General features: G+C 39.0%; 3 protein-coding genes across 3 annotated transcripts; 2 read left to right on the top strand and 1 right to left on the bottom strand.

Annotated features, from left to right (window-relative positions):
* Positions 1-3,032: 3,032 nt before the first annotated feature.
* Positions 3,033-15,124, top strand: PCOAH_00050890 (SICA antigen; the record flags this gene model as incomplete). The annotated part of the gene is made up of 18 exons (XM_020061871.1): positions 3,033-3,084; positions 3,204-3,269; positions 3,392-3,489; positions 3,636-4,214; positions 4,350-4,979; positions 5,176-5,784; positions 5,948-6,437; positions 6,568-6,671; positions 6,839-7,400; positions 7,594-7,697; positions 7,894-8,589; positions 8,758-9,454; positions 9,605-10,479; positions 10,620-11,216; positions 11,390-12,137; positions 12,264-12,326; positions 13,612-14,297; positions 14,648-15,124. 18 exons carry the CDS (start codon positions 3,033-3,035, stop codon positions 15,122-15,124), a joined length of 8,133 nt encoding a protein of 2,710 aa, XP_019917328.1.
* A 2,170-nt stretch (positions 15,125-17,294) lies between these two features.
* Positions 17,295-18,611, top strand: PCOAH_00050880 (Uncharacterized protein; the record flags this gene model as incomplete). The annotated part of the gene is made up of 1 exon (XM_020061870.1): positions 17,295-18,611. The coding sequence occupies one exon, from the start codon at positions 17,295-17,297 to the stop codon at positions 18,609-18,611; it is 1,317 nt and encodes a 438-aa protein (XP_019917429.1).
* Positions 18,612-19,011: 400 nt separating this feature from the next.
* On the bottom strand, positions 19,012-24,613 carry PCOAH_00050870 (Uncharacterized protein; the record flags this gene model as incomplete). The annotated part of the gene is made up of 22 exons (XM_020061869.1): positions 19,012-19,275; positions 19,407-19,478; positions 19,568-19,633; positions 19,738-19,824; positions 19,977-20,231; positions 20,348-20,620; positions 20,724-20,875; positions 21,071-21,147; positions 21,256-21,342; positions 21,444-21,535; positions 21,664-21,788; positions 21,961-22,051; positions 22,178-22,318; positions 22,450-22,507; positions 22,654-22,712; positions 22,819-22,917; positions 23,065-23,106; positions 23,231-23,381; positions 23,504-23,703; positions 23,833-23,937; positions 24,094-24,150; positions 24,497-24,613. 22 exons carry the CDS (start codon positions 24,611-24,613, stop codon positions 19,012-19,014), a joined length of 2,670 nt encoding a protein of 889 aa, XP_019917272.1.
* Between the last annotated feature and the right edge of the window lie 690 nt (positions 24,614-25,303).

Below are 25,303 nucleotides of genomic sequence, written 5' to 3'. Positions count from 1 at the left end.
TACGTTGCTCGATTTTCAAGTAACACATTTAGCAGTTAACCCTAAACCCTGAACCTAAACACTAAATCATAAACCCTCAAAACCTAAAAACTCTGCAACCCTAAAACCTGAACCCTAAACCCTAAAGCCTAAACCCCAAACCCTACACCTTGAAACCTAAACCCTAAAACCTAAACCCTAAACCCTGAACCTCGAACCCTAAACGCTAAACCCCAAACCCTAAACCTTGAAACCTAAACCCCAAAACCTAAACCCTAAACCATGAATCATGAACCCTAAACCCTGAACCCTAAACCCTGAACTCTGAAACCTAAAACCCTGAATTCTGAACCCTAAACCCTCAAAACATAAAACCTCTGCAACTCTAAAACCTAAACCATGAACCAGGAAACCCTAAACCCTGAACCCGAAAAACTTAAATCATGAATCCGAAAAACTTAAACGCTAAACTCTGAACCCTAAAACCTGAACCCTGAATCCTGAACGCTAAAATATGCACCCTAAACATTTAACCCTAAGATGTTAACACTGAAAGCCTGAAGTCTAAACCTTGAAGCCTGAAACCTTAAATCTAAACACTGAAATCTGAACCCTAAACGCTGCACCCTAATCCCTGAAACCTAAATCCTAAATATAAACACAGAAACGATAAAATCTGAACCCTAAACCCTAAACGCTCAAGGCTTAAACCCTGAAACCCAAAACCCTACACACTAAAATTTAAAACCTAAACACTAAAACTTCGAACCTAAATCCTGAAGCTTAAATCCTAAATTCTGTACAATAAAGCCTAAACCCTCAAGTCAAAACACGAAACCCTTAGAAATAAACATAGAAATCTGAAATCGAAACCCTAAATCCTAAATCCTGAACTCGAGAACCCTCAACACTGAACGCTATACACTGAAACACTAAAAATAAAACCTAAAATCCTAAAAACCTAAAACCCCAAAACTAAACCTTAAAACCCTAAAACCCCAAAACTAAACCTTAAAACCCTAAAACTTAACCCTAAAACCTAAGACTAAACCCTAAAACCTGAACAATAAGACTTGAACACCAAGCCCTAAACCATAAAACTTGAACCCTAAAACCTGAAACTTGAACCCTAAAACTTGAAACTTGAACCCTAAAACCTAAAATTTGAAACATAAAATCTAACGTTCATACCCTAAACCGTAAAACCTGAACGCTAAAACCCTAAATACTAAAGCTGAACTCTGGGTCCCATTCCTAGTATCTAGAACTCGTTTCCCACCTTAGCCTTAGCCCTGGGGAATTTTTAATTTTTTTTGGGGGCATAGAGTGTGCAAGGGGGGGGACGGTTTTTTTCTTCTTCCCTCTTTTTCCTAAGAGAGTGTAATGCATATAGGGAAAGGGGGAACCTTGTTCGCCTCTTATTTTTTTTCTTAAGAGAATGCAAAGAAGTCTACATAGGTAAGATGTGTGGAGGAAGGAGAAAGATTGTTTTCCCTTTTTTATTAGAAGGATAGTTGAATAAGGAATTATACGGAATAATATATGCTTATATATTATATGGGGAGGGAACATATAAATAGGAAGGCGGAAGAAATAGCGATTCCCATTAATATAATTCCTTCCTTTTTTTTAATTTTCATACCATTGAGGAAAAAAAAGGAGGGCAGTATTATTTCACTCTATTGAATAGAATTATAATGGTTGTTTGAATTTATCAATAGTGCATTGTAGAGGAAATTTTTCCTTTTTTACAAGACCATTACCCCTCCAGAACGTCATTTTTAGGGAAATATAATGAAGTATATAAAATGGGCACAGGGAGATTTATTTTTTTCTCCTTTTTTCCAGTTTAGAGGAATAAAATGAATGAGGGTCGTTTATATATATTTTTCCATGTAGAATTATTCTACTATGGAAAATTTGGGTAGCAATGTTCCTCAGTCACAATTATAAAAATATAAAATTTTTTTCGTATGGAACAACTTTCCTAATGAGAAGAAGGCAATATTGTTTTAAATAATATTTTTGTGACAAATAATTTGCATATAACTCTTCTGTTGAAGAATTTTTACCATGGTGGTTCTTAAATATATATTCTGTAAAGATCTTGTAGTAGATTTTATTACGAACAAATTGCAGGAACGGTCCGTAAATGTATTCCTTTTTATAGTAAATTTTTTAGGAATAATTCTGGGCAAACAATTTCTCTGAAGGACTTTTTTTTTGTTTTTTTTAATTTTTTTAAAATTAGAGAGAAATATAATATAAAAATGAAATATATATTTTTTTCTTTTTTAGAGGAATGCAAATAAACTACATAGGTAGAATGCAGTTTATATAGGAAGGATGGAAGGTTGATCTCCTCCTTCGTTTTCTTTTTTTTAGAAAGAATGTAGTATATAAGGAAAGACAAGGTTGCTCTCTTTTTTTATCTTTTTTTTTTTTTGAAGAATGTAAATAGATCTAAAAGAAGGCGAGGAGGAAGAAATACTAGGGGGAAAGAAGCAAGAACGGAGCTTTTCAGTCATAATAAAGAGCTCACTCAGGCGCAACCAAAGGGAGAGGGGGGGTCTCCTAAAGAAGTCCATCGGGGAAGAACCACCACCACCCCAAGGTAAGTTAAACGTAACGTTAAAAGTAAAAAAAAGAAAGAAGGAAAGTAAAAAAAGAAAGGAAAGAAAAAAAAGAAAAAAAAGAAACGAAAAATAAAAGGAGAAAGGAAAAATAAAAAAGGAAGAATGATTTTATGTTTAACGTTCAGGGAAGGTGAGACCCGGGTTTAGGGGTAAAGTGGGTTCCGGGTTTAGGGTTTTAGGGAAGGTGGGTCCCGGGTTTAGAGTTTTAGGGAAGGTGGGTCCCGGGTTAAGGATAAGGGGGGATCCGGGTTAAGGATAAAGTGGAAAATTGGAGTGGTGTGTGGAGAATAAGTGGAAAATTGGGGAATAAGAATTTCGGGTTTAGGTTTTAGGAAGAACATTATGGCCTGCTATTTAATCACCGCAGGGTGAGAGAGGAGCTTTTAAGGTATAAAAGATTAAGAGTTAAATGAATTAATGGGTGAGTGTAGTAAGACTAATGAGGGGGGTAGTAAGACTAATGAGGGTGGTGAGAGTAATAAGGGAATATGAACAATTTTGGGAGAAGAGGAGGGGGGGGGGGAGAGGGAGGGGAAGTTCCCTTCCCTTCCCCGTCCCGCCCCTTACCTCCTTTCCACTCCTCATTAGTAGCTTCTTCCTCTGATGGAAGTCCTACCACAAACGACATCACCACCACTAACAACATCACCCTCAGTAGACAGTACAAGTAGTTCACCGCCTTATGTAAATACATCACCATCCGCCTTCTCCTCCTCAGCAGCAACTAATCCATCATCACCATCATCACCCTTCCTCCACAATGGCGTCACCCGCAGGTGATGCCTGCAGTGAAGGATTCAAGACACGCTTAGAGGGAGTAGCAGATACATGGTTTAATCTCAGGGGTAAGGACAAAACAGATAAGGCGCACATGGTAAGGAATAGTATTGTCCTTCACAGTTAAGGGTACTTCACTAGGTAGGATGTCTTATATATATGAACTAAGAAGGGGGGGCAACCTTTAATATTTCGTACACACTAAGTGCACATATATGCTTCCCTGTTGCCCGTTGTGTTCAGAAGGACTTTTGGGATGACGTGAACAAAGATGGGAAAGATCTTATGGACAGAGTACTTCAACAGAATAAAGATGCTGACCAGTACTGCAATGACGGTAACGGGAAGAATGGTGCACTGAATGAAAAGGAGAAAGCTGCATGCAAGCTTGTTGCTGGGGGGTTACATCATCTATACAGTATTCAGCTGGAATATAAACCAAAAGAGCAGGAGAACCCTAAAGAGAACCAAAAATTTCAGCAACTGGTAGCATGTATGATGCTAAATTCTCTTATAAAGAAATTAGAGGAGGAGGAAAAATCTTCCTGCTCCGTAGAGCAAGGCATACAGAAGGCCTTTAATTCTAATAATCGAATTAAAAGTGCTGCATGCACAGGTCAGTACAGTTGTGATGATTGTACGAAGGAAGACTACTCAGAATGTACAGTAAGCGGAATAAAGGTAAAGGACAAGTTGGATGGGATCCTTAGACAGAAGGAGAGCGAAATAAAGAAAGCTTTAAGTTCTCTAAATACCTTATGTCACCGTGTAGACTGCGCAATAAAGAAATGGGAAGGGAATAGGCAAAAAACGGCAGACTGGGTAAGTAACTGTATTGTCTTTAAGGAGTCATGGACAATTTAGTGAGCAATGTGCCATCTGTGCATTAAGGGAAAAGGGGGTAAACACATGTGCTGTATATTCCCTGAACGCATATATATGCTTCCCTTCCTATAGAGTGCGACTGACAATAATATACAGGGTGACGTCAAGCATAACTTAGGACAGATGTCCAAGGAGATGAACGAGGGTGACACAGCCGCTGATAGTCCATGCGACCCAACTGCATGGAAAGATAGTTCACTAACTGAAAAAGACAGAGAGGCTTGCAGGTACATTAACAGGGGGTTAAAGCATATCTACAGCATTATTCAAGAAACAGATGATAAGGACAAAGATGGGAGGCCATCGCCCGATAATAAAATATTTAAACAAACCATGTTATGTGCTGCACTAAATGCCTATGCAGATCTCCTTCAGGAGAAAGCAAAGAGCACATGCCCTGTAGACGAGGACAAAATAAAACAAATGTTTAGTAAAGGAAATGAACAGATGAAAACTTGGTGTACGGACAGCGATAAGGGTGGTTGTGTTGAATGTAGAAGGGACGTAACATATAGAGATTGTATAGTAGGCGATAAGGGCAACAATAGAACCAATGTAAAGGAGAAATTGGAAACAATGCTCAACAGCGATAGAAACATAACACAAACTCTAACTGCTGTAACTACTATAAATAACTTCTGCACACGCATAAATTGCGTAAGCAAGAAATGGGGTGTAAACAATAAAAAGAGTCCAACCTGGGTGAGTGAACACAATATTATATTGTCCTCATTACAATAAAAGGAACACAGTTTTGTTCATTAGAATAAGGCACAATATTGTCCTCATTAGAATTAAAAAAGAGGGGGGCTGGACACATATAATAATTATAGGGGATGCATATAATTACATAGCATACATTTGTTTCTTTCTTTTTCCCTCTTCCTTATATTGACAGAGTGAAATGCAGGAGGACATTAAGAAGGAGGCCACAGATATGTTTAATAAAATATCTACGAATAGCAAAAGTATGGGAGGTCACTGTACTGATACAGCTCAAACTAGTAAAATAGTCACTGCCCCAGAGAAGACAGCATGCCAATACATTACTGCAGGTTTGAAGCACATTTATGGTATTGAAGAAGGGAAAGGTGAAAGTCATGCCAAGGACAACAGAGAGTTCAAACAAACCATGTTATGTGCAGTATTGAACGCATACATAGATGAATTGAAACATAAGGTTAAAGCCCCCTGTAAGGTCGATGAGCAAACAATAGATCAAGTATTTGATAAAGGAAATGCAAAAATGAGTGAGTGGTGTGCGGTTAAGAGTAGTGGTGGTAACTGTGTTGAATGTAAGAGGGTACCCAATCTAAAGTGCAAAGTAGGAGATAAACAAGTAGAAGATGAAATGAAGACAATGCTCACCAGTGATACAAAAATAACAGAAACTTTCACTAACATAAAATCTCTAAATAAGAACTTATGTGATAGCGCCCAATGTGTAATATCACAGTGGACCAGGGACAGAAGGGAAGAGCGCAAATCGGAAAAGGGAAAAGACGAGGTGTGGGAGGTTTGGAAAGGATTCATTTTGAACATTGCTGTCCAATTTTATAGAATTAAAATGGAATGATATATATATTTTCACAGGAAGAATGGAAAATATTCGTGAAGGTACTACTGATATTTACGTATTCTTTCCTTCTTTTTTTCAATTGTATTGGCAGTATGAAGCCTGGGATGATTTCAATAATGAATTAGGAAGGCTCTCTAAGGGTATACTTGAAAAAAGTACAAATATGGGTCAGTATTGCAAAGGCCTTAGTGGAGCAGAAAAAAGGGCATGTACTTACATTACTGCAGGATTAAAGCATATTTATGAAATTAAAGAAGAAGTGAACGGACAGGACCAGTCTGAGCAGCGCAGAAAAAATGACAAAATATTTAAACAAACTATGGCCTGTCTAGCATTAAATGTATACGGAAAACTTCTTGAGGAAAAGTGCCCTACCGCCCGGGATGCCGTACAAAAGGCCTTTACTGACAATAATAACCTCCACCAAACGGAATGTACGCAGGGTATATGTCAAAAATGTGAATGGGACGAATGTTCAAATTCTAAAAGTGGACAGAATGACAGCCGACGGGAAGAAATAAAAAAAAGACTCGGGGAGGATGACAACATAAAACAAACTCTAACTACTATAAGTGATTTATGTAAGGAGAATGCAAAATCAGCATCTGCTCCTAAGAAGGACGACAGCGGCACCAGGTGCACCACCACTGTGTACCACCACATTCAACTACTACTCATACATTCCACTATTCCTTCACTTTGGCTCTATAGGTAAAGACTGTAGCAACGAAAAGGATCTATGTCAGCGTGCACAATGCGGAACAGTAAAATGGTTTGATAACAGAATAGGTAACAGCGGGAACAAACAAACCTGGGTAAATGAACATTATTGTCCACCATAGTTACGGACATCCTAATGAATAGTATTCTTCATACATAATTAAGCAAAAAAAAAAAAAAGAGGAACGTCCCATGGACTCTATATGTACATGCACATGGATTATACACATATATATTCCATTTATCCTTCCCTTCTGTGCAGTGTACATTTTGGGGGGATAAAGACGTCGGAAAATTATTGGATAATCTGTCTAAGGCTATGACCAATCCAGATACAGGAGACGGCGGTATATGCAAAGACCTTGGGAAGGAGAAAGGTGGTACAGAATATAAGGAAGCAAATAGGAAAGCTTGTGAATACATTGTTAAAGGTTTAGAACACATATATAAGATTGGGCCATATGGGGATTGGAATGATACTGAGAAAAAAAAGGACAACCAAATATTTGGTCAAACTATGTCTTGTGTCTTCTTGAACTTATACGCAGATATGTTGGAAAAGCAGAAATGTAAGCCGGAGGCAGGTATAAACCATGCCTTTTTTAAGTATGAAGAAATTAAGAAAGGAACTCTATGCAAGACAGATACTAACTGTGTTAAATGTAAAAGGCAAAAAAATTTTGGTTGCGCACTAAGTGTGACACAAGATCTGTTCGATGAAGAAAATAGTAAAAAGTGCATGGCGGACAATAATAATATAGAAAAGAAAGTAGAAAAAATGCTTAGTAACAATAGCAGAGTAAAAAGAACTCTGAACAGCATATGTAAGCGAAATCTTTTTTTTTCTCGAACGTAGAACCTACCACCTACCACTAACAACGACAATCTACAACTTACCACATACCACTAACCGAATATACAACCATACCATTCCATTATCATGCGCAAGACAGTTCATACTTTCTGTTTCCTCCCCATTCCCCTCCGCCTTTCTTCTTCTTTTTTCTCCTTCCATAGGCAGAGATTGCAGCAAAAAGGATAAATTATGTGAACGTTTGGAGTGCGTGGCGAAAAATTGGTTTGAAGACAGAATAAATAAAGACGAGGGAAAACAGAACTGGGTAAGTGAGCAGTGGTATTCACTGTGGTCAACCTTTTATTTTAATGAACCGTGTGTCTTATACGTAGAGTAACGGAAAGGGACAACTATAAATGTTATATATATATGTATGTGTATATATGTGTGCCTATATATGTATGTATTCCGTCATTCATTATATGTCCTGTTCTCCTTTTCTCATTCCTTTTGGTACTCAGTGTAAATTTTGGGATCCGGACGCCAGAAGTAGACTGAATGAAATATCTAAAAAAATGGTGGAGAAACACGCAACCATGGGTACACTGTGCGAGAGCACTGTTGGAAAGAACACTACACTGAATGGAACAGGGAAGAAAGCATGTCAATACATTTTTGCAGGGTTAAAGGGTATTTATAGCGCTGAGGAGAATGCGAATGAGCCAAACAAAAAGAAAGCAAGGAATAATAGACTAACAAGTCAAACCATGTATTGCCTATTCCTCAACGCTTATGCGGACAAATTGATACAAGAGGTTAAATCCCCATGTAATATTACAGAAGAAGAAATAAAAGATATGTTTAAGGAAGGAAATAAAATGAGGGTTGAATGGTGTAAGGATGAGAAGACTGATAAAGACATGGAATGTGTTGAATGTAAAAGGGATGATAGTTATAAAAAGTGCACACTAGGCGTGGATACTTCCCTCCGGAATGCAAATGCAGAATGCGACACTGACAAAGATAATATAGAAAAAAAAGTGCAGGAAGTGTTCAAGAAAGGGAAAACTGACACCGAAAAGCAGGAAATAAAGAAAGCTTTGGATGCTCTAACTGCCCTAAATACTATAAATAATACCTTATGTGCACGTGCAAACTGTGTAACAATTAATTGGTTTAAAGACCGGAAAAATTCAGACACGGACAAACAGGACTGGGTAAGGGAACAACACTCTCCATTGTAATTAAGGTCACTGGAAGGCATAGTATTTCTTATACATAATTAGAGGGGAAAACAGAACTACGAGCCGTGTATATGTACATTAGGGTTACATATATATGTTCCATTTCTTCTTTCTTCCTCTTTCCTTTTTCCTTGAGCTCAGTGTACATATTGGGATACAGACTTCAAGAATAGACTGAAGGAACTATCTAAAGATATGACCAATAATAGTGAATCTATGCAGAATGAGTGTAATGATTTTAAGGGGGAGGATGGCTCAGATGATGATGCTAATAAAAAAGCATGTCAGTTAATTACTGCTGGTTTAAAACATATATATGGCATTCAGAAGAGTGAAGTCAGTAAAACAAACAAAAGCCACGAAGAAATAGCGAAGGAAGAAAAGAAGGCTGCTGATAATGTGCAGTTTGAGCAAGTTATGAAGTGCATTCTATTAAACGTTTATGCCGATAAATTGGAACAACAGAAGTGTATAGACAAGAATGTTATAACGGATGCCTTCACTAAAAGTGGAGACATTAAACGTAGCACATCTCCATGTAGCACTGAGGGTGTTCATTGTTTTGAATGCAAAAGGTATAAAAGCTATGCAACTTGCACACTAAGTGTGAACGAAGACCTGCGAAATAAGCAAAATACGGGAAAGTGCGACATAGGCAAAGACAGTGACAGAGCCCAGATGGGAACCACATTGAATAAATTGTTAGAGAAAGGAAAGGAAGAAAATCCGGAAATAAAGAATGCTCTGGAAGCAATAACTAACATATGCCCACCCCCCAAACCCCCACCATGGCTTACGAAAAATTGTACAATCGAAGGGCTGCAGGAAGATGAAGACCGTAAGTGACAGTTTGCTCCTGTTTGTATGTAGAAGGAATATAAGAATTATAAGGAATACTATTCCTCTATGTAAATATAAATATATAAGAAGTAGTAAATCCATAAGGTGCGCACCCTTTTCATTTGTTCCTAATGTAATGCATGTTCAGTCGATATAGGAGAATGGTTCACAAAATTAAACAACACACCGATTGAAGAGAACGGAGGATACTATGATTGGAACTGGTGGCAGGCCTTATCAGCGTTGTGTGCAGATAATGACGGTGAATTAGGTGTAAAGTTCAATCAGAAGAGTAAGGAATTCTGCGAACTATTAATAAAAAATCTATTAATGACAATTGGAGAGAAGGAATTCTCGTGTGAGAAAAATAAAGGAAAAAAGGCAAAGGCAAGTGGTGAGTGCATTACACGGTGTGACCTCTTCAACTTGTGGTTAATATATGCGAAAAATAATTGTATGCAGGAAGAAAATGTTGAGTATGCATATAAGGCAATGATGATTGTAGAGAGTATATTGAATAATGGGAACAGAGGTAAAGAATGTGAATTATGGAAAATTAGTGATATTAATAGGAATGAAGCGGATTTAGTAAATTTGATTACAGAAAGTTTAATGTGTAAACATAGGAAAGGGGAATTAGGCGAAATTCATGGGAAGAACTGGTGTAGGGATGAAAGTAAAAGGACCACTGTAGACGCAGAAACACAGAGGACACCAAAATTAAAGAACGCAAAGGATAGTTCTGAAGTGGACACATTACTAAAGGAGTTAAAGGATTTAGAGGGGAATGTTCAGGATAAACTGAAGGAAGTAAAAGAAGAAGTATGGAAAGTAAAGGAGAAGGACCCAAAACTGGAAGAAAAAATAAAACAGAAAGTATTGAAAATAGAAGCACAGGTTAATCCGGTGCCAGTACAGAAAACACCACCCTTAAGTGATGACTGTAAAGACAAAAGTAAAACCTTATGTCAGCGCGCTGATTGCGTAGCGAAGAAATGGGCAAGCAACAGGAAAAGACAGGAGGTAAGGGGGACACATATTTGCCACTGTAGACGGGGAATACAGAATAAGAATGGAAGACTTCATATATTAGGGAAGTGAATAAACAGAGATTTGGTATACCTAGTGCTTACACATATGTATATTTTCATTTTCATTTATAGAGTGAAGCATGGGGTGATATTGAATACAGGACCAAACATATGTTTGGTGAAATATCTAAGAATAATGAAACTATGGGAACTTATTGTAATATTAAAGGGTCAAATATTAAAATAGTCACGGACACAGAGAAAAAAGCTTGCCACTACATTACTGCAGGTTTAAAGTATATATATAATATTCAGAAGGAAAAAGGCGATACCTACCCTGATGATGACCACTTATTTAAGCGAACTATGGCCTGCCTCCTCCTAAACGCATATGCAGATAAGTTGGAACGGGAGGTTAAACCCCCCTGTAAGGTCGGCGAAGATACAATAGGAGAAGCATTTGACGAAGGAAATAAAAATAAGGATACTTGGTGTTTGGACACTGATAAGAAGAATTGTATTCAGTGTGAGAGGGTCAAGGACTTAGGTTGTAATGTGGGTGGAACAGGAGTGAAGGAAAAGTTGAAGACAATACTCGACAACGATGACAACATAACGCAAACTCTAACTACTATAAATGCTATAAATAAGAACTTATGTGATGGCGCCCAGTGTGTAACAACACAGTGGACCAGAGACAGAAGGGAAGGGAACCAAAAGAAGTGGGAGGTTTGGAAAGGATTCATATTGAACATTGCTGTCTAAGTGTATAGAATTGAAATTGGGCTAATATATATATATATATATATTTTTTTTTTCACAGGGGAAATGGAAAATGTTTTCTGTTTAAGTACTTCTTATACTTCCATGTTCCTCCCTTCTTTTTTCCATTGTATTGGCAGTATGAAATTTGGGACGATGGGGACATGGGGAAATTATTGACTGAACTGTCTGCTGCTATAACAGAGAAGAATGGAACTGATTCAAGTTTATGTGAAAAAATTCAGGATGGAAATAGTGCACTTTCGGAAGCAAGTAAAAAAGCATGTCAATATATTACTAAAGGTTTAAAGCATATATACAGCCTCCAGGGGGATAGTGCTAAGAACAATACTGAGCACAAGGAAAATAACAAAATATTTAAACAAACTATGGCCTGTCTAATATTGAATGAATACGGAAAACTTCTTGAAGAAAAATGTGTCACTAGCGGAGTTGCACAAAAATCTTTTACTCTTGGAGGAAATCTTCACGGAATTGATGAATGTAAGGAACCTCCATGTAATCCATGTAATTGGGACGAATGTACAAAATTTAAAATTGGAAGCGAAAAACAACGGGAAAGAATAAGGAGGGAGCTCCAGGCGAATGACCAAATAAATGATACTCTGACTGTTATAGATACTTTGTGTAAGCAGAGTAAGGCGGAGCCTGAAGTGAGTAATACAGTAACTAAAACATCTGAGGACACTACTTCTGTAAGTACTCCTGAAAGTACTACGGGAACTCCCGCGGGTAGTTCAGAAGTAGACACTTATCAGAAGGTACCCGAAATAAAGGAAGAAATTAAACCAGGTGAGTGCAAAGACAGGGACAATCATGATGGGGGTGTATGCCTTAATGCCCAAGTACCTATTGGTGTCCCGTATAGTAAGCCTGGTGAAGTCCACATTAGTATTCCTTCTACTTCTGGAAGGAATGATGACGATCTTCCTGAAGGTTTTGATCGTTCTGTGATAGGTAAAGGTGTAATAATTCTTTAACCCGCTCCTACAGGTGTTGATTCCCAAACTCAAAGCACAGGTACTGCCACACCGACTCCCAGGTCCCAAGCTCCAGGTAATAATAATAAAAAAAAGAAATGAGCGCTCTTAAAGAAATGTGTGCATCTATAAAGATGCATCTGAAAATTAGGAAGTAAAAAATAAAAAAGGGGAAAAAATTGAAAATTAAAAAAAGAAAAAATTAATATTAATTTTAGAAGAAAAAAAAAAAAAAGACGAAAAAAAAAGAGGAATGAAAAAAACAAAAAAAGAATAGAGGAAAAAAATGGAAGGAATGAAGATGTTCCTTCTTAACGCGGGAAGGAAAAAAAAAAATTAATATTAGAAAAAGAAAAAGAATAAAAAAAGTTTTAGGGTTCCGGATTTAGGGATTCGGGTTTAGCGTTTCGGGCTTATGAATAGTGGTACAGGGTGTGAGAGTAGAGATCAGAGTTTAGGGTTCCGCGCTTAGAAATAGTGGTCCAGGGTATGGGAATTGAGGTTCAGAGTGTGGAAGGTTTTAGGGTATAGGAGTAGGGTTCATGGTATAAGAATAGTGGTCCGTGGTATGGAGTCTGAGGTTTAGGGTTTAAGAACTGAAGTTTCAGGGTATGGAAATTAAAGTTTGGGGTATGAAGAATAAGGATTTTGCGCCCAAAGGACAGTAATGTAGCCTGGTGTTCAGCTGTTTTACGGGTCTAAGGAAGAACAATGTGGGTTGCTTTTTATTTGTTTTAGGGTATATGCACAACAATGTGGCCTGATGTTTATCTGTTTCAGCGTGTAAGGACAACAAGGTGGTATAGTATTTAGCTTTTTTAGGGTGTTGGAATAACAATGTAGCCTGGTATTTAGCTGTTTCAGGGTATAAGAACAACAATATAGCCTCCTACTTAGCTGCTTAGGGGGGGGAAAGAAAGAAGGAAAAAGAAGAAAGAAGAACAAGAAAAAAAAGAAAAAAAAGAAACAAAGAAAGGAAGAAAGAAAAAGGAAAAAATAAAAAATAGAAAGTGAGAAGTGTAAAAAATTTAGACGCGTAAAAAAATTAGAAAATGAAAGAAGTGTAAAAAGAAAGTGAAAAAAAAAAAATTCTGGACGTGTACAAAAAATTTAGGACGCGTAAAAAAAAATGTAGAAAGTGAAAGAAGTGTAAAAAGAAAGTGTAAAAAAAATTAGGACGTGTAAAAAATAAAGAATAAGGAATAAAAAGGAAAAAAGTAAAAAAGTGTTAAGAAGTAAAAAATTAGAAAATAAAATAGGGAAGTGCGCACACCAAGGTGCGCAGTGTAGGGGAAGGTCCATATGTACCACCACTTTTAATCATATATAATCTGTTCTTCCTCCCTTATTTTGCTTTACAGACGGGGAGCCCGGTTCTTCTGGTCTCGGCAGTACTGGAACCTGGAAACCTGGTTCCTCTGGACCAGGTTCCACGGGAACCTGGAACCCAGGTTCGTCTGGTCCAGGTGGTGTCCCGGGTGCGGGTGTCAGTCCCGAGAGTGTTGGTGATAATAGTCAAGGTAGTGGTGGTGGAGGTGCTGGAATTCCCGGTATTGGTGTTCCCGGAGCAGGTATCCCTGTTGTTCCTGGTGCAGGGATTCCCGGAGCTGTTAGTCCTCCTGCTGTTCCAGATTCTGCTTCAGGTGCTAGTCTAGGTGGTCCAGGTGGGCCAGGTGGGCCAGGTGTTGCTGCAGGTGGAGGAGGTGGTGGTGGTACTGGTTCCACTGGAACTTGGAATCCAGGTTCTTCCGGTACAGGTTCTACTGTTAATGAGAACACTGGTAGTCCAAGGCCGGTTCCGGGTCCGGGTCCACCTCCTCCAGGAAAACCTCAAGGACCACCACAACAAACAGCATCAACGAAAACAACATCATCAACCACAAGGATTACACCAGCAGAGGATGGAACAGCTATAGTTATACCGAAGGCTATGAAGGTAAAGAAGATAACGGAGGAAGGGATGATTGACCCTTCCGATTTGCTTCCATACCTTCCTACCATTCCTGTTTTCATTGGTCTTTCTGCTATGATCTACCTCCTCTGGAAGGTAAGAAAAAAAAGAAAGAAAGAAGGAAAAAAAAAAATTATATTTAGAAGAAAAAAAAAAGGAAAAATTAAAAAAAATTCATATTACAAGAAAAAAAGAAAGAAAATAAAAAAAAGAAAGGCATGAATGAATATGTAAATGAGTAAAAGAGTGTACGGTTTCGCATTTTAGGGTGTGTGTAGGCCGATTTCGCATTTAGGGGTGTTTGTAGAATTTCAGATTTAGTAGTGTGTAGGATTTCGCATTTTAGGAGTGTAGCATTTTACACTTGGGTTTGAAGTAGTAATTACTGTTTTGTGAACAATATTTCACACCCTAAAAATTACTCGTTCCTTCACTTTTTTCCGCAGTATTTTTTCCTCGGTAAAAGAAGAAAACGTTATAGAAGAGCTCATCAAGAACCTCCTCCATCCTTGGAAGAACAAATTATTGATCATGTGGACCATCATCTTGGTCCATATGGATATACCTTAGTAAAAAAACGTAAACAACCAAGATCTACTCCAACGGAAAAAAGGAGGAGGACAAAACGTGCTGTTGGTCGTCGTCCTGTTGTTCGACGTACCATTATTGATATTCATTTAGAAGTATTAGATGAATGTGAAAAGGGGGATCTGTATTCGACGAAGGAAGATTATTTTACCATTCTTGTTGAAGAATTTATGGGAAGCAATTTTATAGAGGAAGACTTTGTTCCTACAGAAGATATTCCTAAGGAACAGGTTCCAAGTTCAGATTCCGGGTTTAGGGAGGAAGGCTTTGTTCCTAAGGAAGATGTCTTTAAGAAAGTTGTTTCTGAAGTTAATGTTCCTAAGGAGATGTTTTAGCTTCAGGATTTAGGGTTGATATCCCTAAGGAACAGGTTCAAAGTTTAGATTCCGTGTTTAGGGTTAATGTCCCTAAGGAAGAAGTTCGAAAGGAACAGATTCCAAGTTCAGATTCCGGGTTTAGGGAGGAAAACTTTGTTCCTGAGGAAAGTGCCCTTAATGAACAGGTTTCAGGTTCAGATTCCTGGTTTGGGGAGGGATACTTTGTTCTTAAGGAACAGGTTGCAAATTCAAATTCCAGGTTTAGGGTGTAGTAAATATTTTATTTTTATTCAAAGCGATAGTATAGTATTTACATATGAATAAATTTTTCCTCATGGAGTAGAACGCTGTGAGCCACCCAAATATTAGGAAGTGGTAATGTAGAAAATATTCATATAAAAAATACTTATGTAGAAAGTATGGAGCAAAATCAATTACATTGATTTGTTCAATGAACATCACACATCTCTCTGAAATTTTTTTTTATCAGTGTTGCTAACACATTAGGAATGGGACGAATTTAAGAAGGTGCTTCTCTTTTTTTTGTTTCACCTTTTCACATGGTTCATGCTTATGTGATTTTGTCCACATATATATATGCGAAACCGCGTAAAAATTTTTTTTTTGTTATATGGGTATTTTTTTTTTTTTTTTTTTTTTTTTTTCGTTTTGTATAAAATTGTTTAAGTTCATGTGTAGTTAATATAAGCCGAAAAAAATGTTTCCCAGTTCACGAACGTGCTGAGGAATGTTTTTTTTACTGAATATTCAATGCTTATTTATTCGGTTACAAATTTTTACCTCCATAACTTTTCTTACCTTAATAATTTCATCTTTCCCAATTCCAATGAAAGTTCTAATTATGGACCATTTGGAAAAAGTGTTCCTCCAAGTGTTGCGCGACGATACTCGCGCTCCTCCTTTTATATGTTATACACATCTTTTAGATGCACAGTTCATATATAAAGTGCAAAATTACACAATGTCTTCACAGAAGAGAAAGGGAAGCTGGCGTTCTTTCCCTTCTTTTTTACCTTGATTATTTAAGTATAATATTAGTCAAAAAAAAATTGTCCAAAAAAAAAAGAAATGCCCTAATATAAATTTGTCACACAGAAAAAATTGTCCAAAAAAGAAAAAAAAATGCCCTAATATAAATTTTCTCACAGAAAATTGCACAAAAAAAAAAAATTGTTGTCCAAACAAGAAGAAAATGCCCTAATATAAATTTGTCACACAGAGAAAATTCCCCAAAAAAAAAAAGAAAGTATCCAAAAAAGAATACCCTAATATAAATTTTGCCACAGAGGAAATTGCAAAAAAAAAAATTGTCCAAAAATGTTGTCAAAAAAGGAGGGGGTTACTTCTTTTTTCCGCTTATTTCATAAAATGAATACGTACAACACTGCACAGAGTATATGATACCCACTCTTGTGTTCTAACCTCTTCTTTATTCTGTGAGACGAACCCTTCTTCTTGATGCAATAAATGAGCTTAAACAGAGCGCGCAGATATAAAATGTATTAATAAAATGAGGTTCGTAGGATATGAATGGGGTCTTTTTCCCTTCCGCGTTGCCGCTCCAAAATGGGGAGGAAAAAACGCGAAAAGTGTATGTACTCTTCCGTTACGTTCATTTTAAGAGAAAAAAAAATGAAAGAAGCACGCCACAAAAATTGCGACCATTGCGTAATATGTAACTTGCGTACGTATGCAATTTTGTTGTAGATGCTGACGAGAATGAAATTTTTTTTTTTTTTATTAATATTTTTTCCCAATTATATGGGCCTCCGGGGGCGAAATGACGCGCACTAAGCAGCTTATTTTATGCAAACGACACCAGTCCAACTATTCTCTTATCATTTCATTTCCCATCCCCGCTGCTCATTTTTGACGCATATTTTACCACCCCCGCGTTAAGTATGATTTTTTTTCTTTAAAAAGAAAAAGTTTGCTCATATTAAAAGGCCATTTTGGTAATCCTCACTAATGAAAGGTTACAAAAAAAAAAAAATTCATCGCATAGAACGGTACAAAAATAAATGTTCCCAAGAAAAGTAAAAAGAAAAAATGGCAATGTAGGGCCTACAATGCCGTCGTATACTTTTACTTATAAGCACGTTTATGTGCACGGCACGATCCGTACGTGCGACTGAGCATATAAACCTAGTGGAGGACCAACTGGAGGATGGACGACCAGCAACAAGATAACCAAATGTCGGATGCGGAACGTGCGTCCAGTGGGACGGAAGACCAATCGGTAAGTCTGTCGGGTGAAGAAGCGCAACCCGCTGACACCGCCCCCAGCGTAAGAAATTACCAGAAGGAAGAAACCAAGAGGAAGAGGAAACATGCGGTGGAAGGCAAAGCCGCGAAAAAAACCCTAGGCGAAGGGAACCAACTAAGTTTATACGCACAGATAAAGAAAGCCAAAACGGAAGTGGCTAGCAACGGGGGGAAGAAAGGGCCAAGTGCTGACGCGGAGCTTTCCCCGAGCAGTGAAGAAGATGACGTAATTGAAGAAGACGACGACCTGATGGGGCAACCACCCAGGGAAGAAAAAAGAAAGAAAAAAAAAAAAGAAAAAAAGCAGAAGCAGGACAAGCACCCAAAAACTCTGTCAGAGGGGCACTCTACTGCGCCCGCTGGAGCTGACGAGGTGAGTCCGTCCGATTACGAAAGACTCCTGGCGTCGGAAAAGAACAACAGCGCCATCTGGGTAAGCTACATAGCCTACCACCTGGAAAAGGGCAGCCTGGAAGAAGCCAGAAAAACAGCAGAAAGAGCCCTAAAAACGATAGATATACACAAAGTGGAGGAAAAGAAAAACATCTTCTTCTGTTACATAAATATGGAATGCACATATGGAGACAAGTTAAGAGAAGTATTCAAAAGAGCTCTCCTTTGTTGTAATGAAAAGAAAGTTTACATGCACACAATGAATGTGCTAAAGGTAAATAAAAAATATAATCAGTTAAAACAATTAAGTGAAGAAGCGATAAAGAAATTCCACTACTCCAAAAAGATATGGTCACATTATTTAGAAATTATACACAGCACGTTTAAAGATGAAGCGTATGCACACGAAATTCTGTTAAAGTCCCTACACTGTCTCGCGAAAAGAAAACATCTACGTATGGTAATAAACGCTGCGAGGTTTGAATATAAATATGCCAATAAAGAAAGAGGGAAAAGTTACTTTGAAAAATTAATCCAAGAATATCCTAAAAGGTCGGATGTTTGGTTTACTTACCTTGACATTCACATTAATTCTTTAACCAAAGGTGAAACAAAAGGAGAAAAAAAAAAATTAAATTTAAACCAACTTCAGTTTGTTAGGAATATATTTGAAAGATTTTCTTCGTGTAAGTTTAAGACAAGGGTGATGAAAATGATCTTCACCAAGTGGCTCTTATTCGAGAAGAACCATGGCAACGTTACCAGCCAGAAGATGGTTCAGAAGAAGGCCTATGATTACGTCGAAAGTTTGAATGCGCTTGCTTGATGCGTCCATAGGGGAAAACACACCTCACCACGTGTCTGTGCTGTGCGTTGTTCTGTCAAGCGGAACATTTCTTTTCCCTATTTGGACGCCCATTTTTCGCCTTTTTTGTGCTTTATTTTTACCGTTTTTTTTATTATTTGCTTACCCCAGCGGGAATTCCGTCCCGCCAATTTGTGTACCCCCCATTTGTCTCATTTTTTTTAACGCCACTCCACCCTTGTTACTGCTCCATATAATATTTTTAATTCATGTGAACAAGGGGGGGGAGGTTTTCTCCCCCATCAGCATTTAACTCCTTCGATAACCGCCCAAAAAATTGTCAATAAAAAATGACACCTTCCTTTTGGAGTTGCCGTCAAGTTGATTTCTCTTCACTTCCACTTCCACTTCACCTCCTACCCTACGACTTCTGCAAAAAACGTCGATAACCACCCCAATCAATCGGTGCAGTCAAATTTGACGCACGTAAAAAGTCTCCCAACTGACACAAAATGTCATCCTCGCAGGAGAAGTTCCCCCGCAAATGCTCCAGTAGCTTGTGGGACTCTGGCCATTCTCCACGCAAATACAACTCTAGCGCATTTTCAAACAGCCTCAAATATTCCTCAGGGAAATTCATCTGAATTGACTTTATGTCCGCGCTCTTTGAATATTCCTCGTACAGCTGTGATGGGCATGTCAAGGGTGTTGCAATAATTTTAGTGGTTCTCTCTCCACTGGGATAACGCATGCGGGAAGACAAAAAAGTGTATACGCATCTGCGCTCATATGGCCACGCCGCAATTCTTTTATTACATCGTAAGACAGATTCAACACTTCCTTCTTCCGACGGCGTCTCTCCGTCTTTTGCTTTATGTCATTCAAAATCTGGGGAAGTGTACAAGTAAAAACATTATTTTATTTTTTATTTTCCAAAGTGTGTAGAAACGAAAGGTCTCTCCAAATAACGACGATACCTTTATCATTTTTATGTCAACATTTCTGGCCACGTCAAACACTTCTATGTTTTTTTTCTTCGGAATCTGAGACGAAGAGGTTAAATGGTTTTTGCTTCTTTTTTTCTTTTTGGGTGGGAAATTTATATGTACCTCTTCCCCGATACACACACACACACATGGTTGTTTACCTTATCTAGACGTATGTCAAAGGTGTACAAATCTAGTGGCTTTCCGCATCCCTTCAGAGTAACTCGGTCTATTCTGCGCAGGGACTTCTAAAAGATGCGTGAAAAGGGGTAGGACAATAAGGAACGCTGAACACATGGCATGCATAAACGGAGAGGTGAAATGGGAAATGTTAAATATCACGAGGGGGGGGTTCGACAAAGGAGAGAAGATAAAAATGGCTAAACGCGAAACTACCCACCTTGAACCCCTCAGACATGTTTTCGTAAAATTCGCCCGAGATGACGATGTTCCTTTTGTACGTCTTAGAAATGTCCTGTAGTCTGCTCGCTATGTTAACATTCTCGGATAAATAGGAGAGGTCAATTTTGTAGCTGCTTCCAATGGCCCCTTCAATGGCCCAGCCGAAATGCAGACCGAAACTTAACTCTATGATGTTGTTCCCGACGATCTCGTGGATCTTCTCACTTTTGAGGAAGGAGCGTATCTTCTCCGACTAGAGGGGGTTAAGTTCACACAGTGCGGAGGTGCGTTGTATTTTTGTTTGTCGTATGGAGGTGCGTCCCCCCACATAACTACAGAGGCGTGCCTATCTGCACACGTGATGCTTACCTCGTGCAGCCTGATCAACGTCTTCACGGTGGACAGAAACGCCAAATCGCAAACCCTGTTTATGCATGCCTTCTCCGAAATCTCTGCACTATTCCCCCCACCCGTCACATGACACTTGGACGTTAACAGACTTATCCTCTCATTGTGGAAGTCTCTTTTTTTGCATTTCCAGACGAGCAGGAATGCATCTCCGATGTTCTTATTTATTGACCCTCCGTAAAAATCGCAGCAGTCGTGGATTATCTCTGCCACCAGGTTTATAAATATCATGATCTGGGCGGGGTGGTGAAATAGTGTGGTAATGTGGTAGTGTGATTGCGCCATCTGAGGGATGCATTCCTACGCACAAGAGCGTAAACACACCGAACAGTCTAACCTTCTCCTTCAGCACCTCCGTTATTTCGGTGAAATTCCTTATGTCGCAAAATGAAAAGACAGAGTAAACCACTTCCCCATTCACCAATAAGTTCACTCTCTCCTGAGCGTTGATATTTTTAGAAATAATTTTCGCGCCCGCCTCTCCGAAGCCTGTACATGAGTCAAAGAAGCAGTAAGGGAGGAATGGGGAAAACCAGAAAAGGGGAATCAGACGCACGAGATATTTCGAACAGAGGGTAATCCCCCTCATGGTTGCCAAATCTGCCTTATGAGCACATCATAAAAACCCCCTTTCTAGCCTCTAAAAAGCCAAATGAACGAAGCAGCACTTAAATGCGGACCTACCTAACAACATGAGGGTTCCCAGTTTCATCAAATTTTCCTCCATCTTCAAAATTTCGTAATTCTGCTTTATGCCCTTTCTGCGTATTGTAGTAAGTGCGGCAGAAATGCAATAGAGAAGTAGGCGTGTCTATATTTGTACCGCCTCATATGTATGCACCCACTCCTCTGTAGGTGCCTTTCTTTACCGCTTCAAATTTGTGTTCCTTAGTATATTGTCCAGCTCATGGTTTAGCAGCTCCTCCTGCATTTCCAGTGCCAGCGTTGGGTTCGATCTACGAGTGGGTTAAGTAAGAATGGATGTGCAATAATAATCCAGTTGGACATGTGCACACCCGAGGTGCAGACAAACTGATCCCACTGAACGGCGACCTACTTCATCAGCTTCAACTTCTTCAATATACTTTCTATTGGGAATAGCAGAACGTTCAATTCGGAGGTAAAGTAAAACAGTATAATGAAGGAGAACTAAACGGGAGGATATGTGGTGGTGGGCAAATTTAAAGGGAAGGAGTGGACACTGCTATTTTCATTTTTTTCGAAGGAAGGGGGAGGAGGAAGCGCATTCCCATTCCATCTGCACGTGGACACCCTACCACGATGACGAGAATCTTCAACAGGACAACGTTCTTTATTCGCTTCTTTACATTCTTCTTAACATTTATGTAAAAGGTAAACTCGGCCGACTGGTACACTTTCGTTTCGTACCTCCTTAGGGAGTCTTCGAGGGGGGTGAATTGGCGAGGTTGTTCCCATTGGGTCATCACATACGGTGGGTGTACATACAAGAATTTACACATGTGCACATATATATACGTATACTATGCTCTCACACTGGCTAAACTGCACATCTATGCACTAGTAAAGCGCAATTCTCTTTTTCGAGTTTTTACTAAGGTCCTTAATTGTGCCACTGAGAATTACTTCCTCCTCGTCATCACCCCCGTCTGGGGGGTTCATGCTTATAAACTTCAGGAGCTCCTTCTGCGTGCATTTGTGAAGTTGATAGGGGTGGACACATGATGCATTAGCTGCTCAGGTGGGCACTCATGCTTAATTCACTGGAAGGGTACCAGTACAGTTCAATGTTCACTTTTACCCTCCCCTTACGTGTGACAAATGGGCAAAGTCCCACAGCGTCCGTTTTTCCGTTCCTACATTTAACTCCTTTTTGTTGACAAAATTTTGCAGTTTTCTTTTTGACTTAAAGCTAACTAGGTATTCATCGGCTCCCTTTCCCTTTTGTATTTCCTACGTGGAGGGGTAGTTGCAGAAGTGGGGCAAACGACTCTACCCTATCGCTGCGTGCGAGGTTGCACAACTGAGTGTAAACAGACTAAGTTGTTCATTTTTTTTTTCTTTTTTTCTTTCTTCCCTCGTACAGTGTAAAAATAAAGGGCCTTCAAAAATTCAGATTCGTAATAATCCTCTAAGGAAATTCTACAAAGGAGGGTAGGACGTAGGGCATGGGTAGAGACACACACGTGGGTCGCTACAAAGATGGACATTTCAAATATAAGAGAAACGACATTCTTATCTTTGTTCTTTCCCATTTTTGTGAATTGACCAATTCCTTTTTTACGAACAGGTCAATGTTGTAGATGAAGTACTCCATGGAGTTATTCTGTACTTTGGGAATGGACATCTGTTGGGGAGAAGCAACACAGGAATGGTGAGCTAAACGTGACAAAGTATAGCTCCACAAACGGGGCAGTTTCCCAAAAAGATATGCGCTGTGTCAACCCCCTTACCGTCTCGATAAATATAAAGGACAGCATCACGAAGAACAGGGACATAAAATATCTCTTTATCAGCGCCAGGTGCATTTTGTTCGTAAATTTTAGGCTCTCCTGAAATGGGGAGAAAGCATCTCCATAGGGGTCACTCCATTTTTACCACTCCACTTTGCATGCACAAATGGTTGCAGCCCTCCATGTGAGATTGATCCATATAAGAAATTTCTCACATGGAGGAAAGGACCACCCCGGCGTTCTTACCTTCAAATTCGTTCTATTCTGCATGCTCTCCATTTTTTCGAACTTTGGAGGGGGGTCGATGAGGCGGGCAAGTGGTTGTTGTCATAAAGGCATAAATAGGTGGACACATATTTATCATTCCAAAAATACATGAGCGAACTGTATTCCCCACGTGTATAAGCATTACATTCCACTCATTCCTGTGCTTGTACTTCTCCTTGGTGTGTTCTCCGACGAAGTAAATAATCAACCTATATATTTTTGTGACCCTCAGAGCCTTCACCAGGTGTATCAGATAAACCACGTCTTCGCTCCCAACATCACTTATTCCGTTTATTCTGCAATTGGGGGAGAAAACGCTACAGTAATAAGCAGTCAAGCGGTGCGATTATCTGCATGGGAGGACCCCTCCTTCTAGTCCTCATCTTTTCCGGCCACCCGCTTCACCCCCCCAACTAACCTCTTCACATAGGAGTCGAACAAATCGAACAGATAACACTCACAAATGAACAAATCAAAAAATAAGGATACCAAAGAGATCACTTCGAAAAACATAAAATAGCAGGTGTAGGTTTTTCTCGTCAAAAAGTTTATCATTAATTCGACGCAGCATGTGAAAATGAGGAGGACGATCAGATAATCGGACAGAGCATCGTGTTTCTGAGAAGAGAGCATCAACGGGAAGGTCTACATGGTGTGAAGGTGCTTCCACATCGTTTGCCTACTGGCAGATGCATAAGTAGGCACGCCCTCTCTTCTAGTAGCGAAGCCTCCTTGTTCATCTGTAACCTTTTCTAGAAAGATATACAAAACGTCTTTGCTAAAAATTACAAAGAAGAGGTACAGAAGGTACAGTAGGTTGACCAGCCTCGTCAACGCGTTGGAGTTTAGGCCCTACATTGAAAACAGGGAAGTAAGGTAATATATTTGTGGGGGACGTAAAATGGCTGCGAAAATGGCTTCGCTCAAGGAGTGCTCTCTATCCCTCTATCCAACATTTTTTTATCACAAATTGGTCTCTGTCCTACTCTACAACTCTTCCCTCCCTACCTCATATTTCGAAGTGTCCAATTGGTCATCATATTTTTTCTCCTCATTTGTAATTTCCTAAGAAGAGATTACACACGGGGTTAAATATTTATTCTTCCTTTTGTGTGTGTCATTTCGAAGGTGTGTTCTCTTCCAAATGGGAGAGACTCCTCCCCGTTTGTATCACATGCACACATTGTAGAAGGTACAAAATGGTCAAATAAAACAAAACGATTGGATAATTGTCACTACCCCAAGAGAAAGCATTTTTACGTGGAGAAAAAAAACAACGACATAACGCACTTTCGTAACATGCATCTATTTACGAAAAGGCCCATATGTGGTGGTGTAAAAACAAACGGGATGATAAACTCGTCACTGTTTGCAGCCACATCTGGACATCGCCCCTCATCAGTATATGTACATTGTCTGAGGTAAAGGAGTATAAAACTTTTTCCTTCGATCTACATTTTAAGAAATATTTTTTCAGCTTCTCATTTGGGAAAATTTCCTTTGCATATATGTGCTTTAAGTCCGGCATCGTTTCGCTTCCAAGTTTTTATGAACCACTGTAGAAGGAGGGGAAGACAGCACAGGACAAGTACAGGTCAAGACAGGATATACGTGCCTCCTCCAACGGACAACGCAAACGTGTGAAATTTTAAAAAAACGGAAAATGTTGTACTTTCTTTTTTATGATGATATCGAAGGAGTGTTACCTATCTACCCCCACCCAACGCCCACGTACGGAAGGTGCTTACTTGCACTTCTACTTCTTTGGCTCAGAAAAGTCACATGTGCAAAACGCATTTCGTTACTTTGGGGGTCGTACTTGGGTTTTATTTTTATACTACACAATTTTGCTCTCATACAGTTTCACCATTTCAGTGTTTCGCTATCTTAATATTGCGCTTTTTTTTTTTTTTCTCTCATTTGGATATATCCCCCTGCTGTGATTTTCCAATTTTAGCGCATCCACAGGTTGAGAAATGGCCCAAAAGGCGTCACTCACGATGGATGTTATTTTTAGCCAAACAGGGGAGGAAGCAATTTCCCATAAGATTAACCCTGTAAACGGAGATGGGCCGATTTGGTATGGTCTCGTGGAATGGGTCCGAATCGACGCGTAATAAGGTGCAGAACTAAAAAAATTTTTAAAAAGACAAAGTAGAGAAATATGCCCCTCCCAATTAGCCCTTTCTATCAGCATTTTAAAATACACTTCGTTTTC

The sequence above is a fragment of the Plasmodium coatneyi genome, chromosome 13 (genome assembly GCF_001680005.1).
Source record: "Plasmodium coatneyi strain Hackeri chromosome 13, complete sequence".
NCBI lineage: Eukaryota > Apicomplexa > Aconoidasida > Haemosporida > Plasmodiidae > Plasmodium > Plasmodium coatneyi.
The sequence above is the reverse complement of the archived record's forward strand: the minus strand, read 5'-3'. Positions and strand labels throughout refer to the sequence as shown.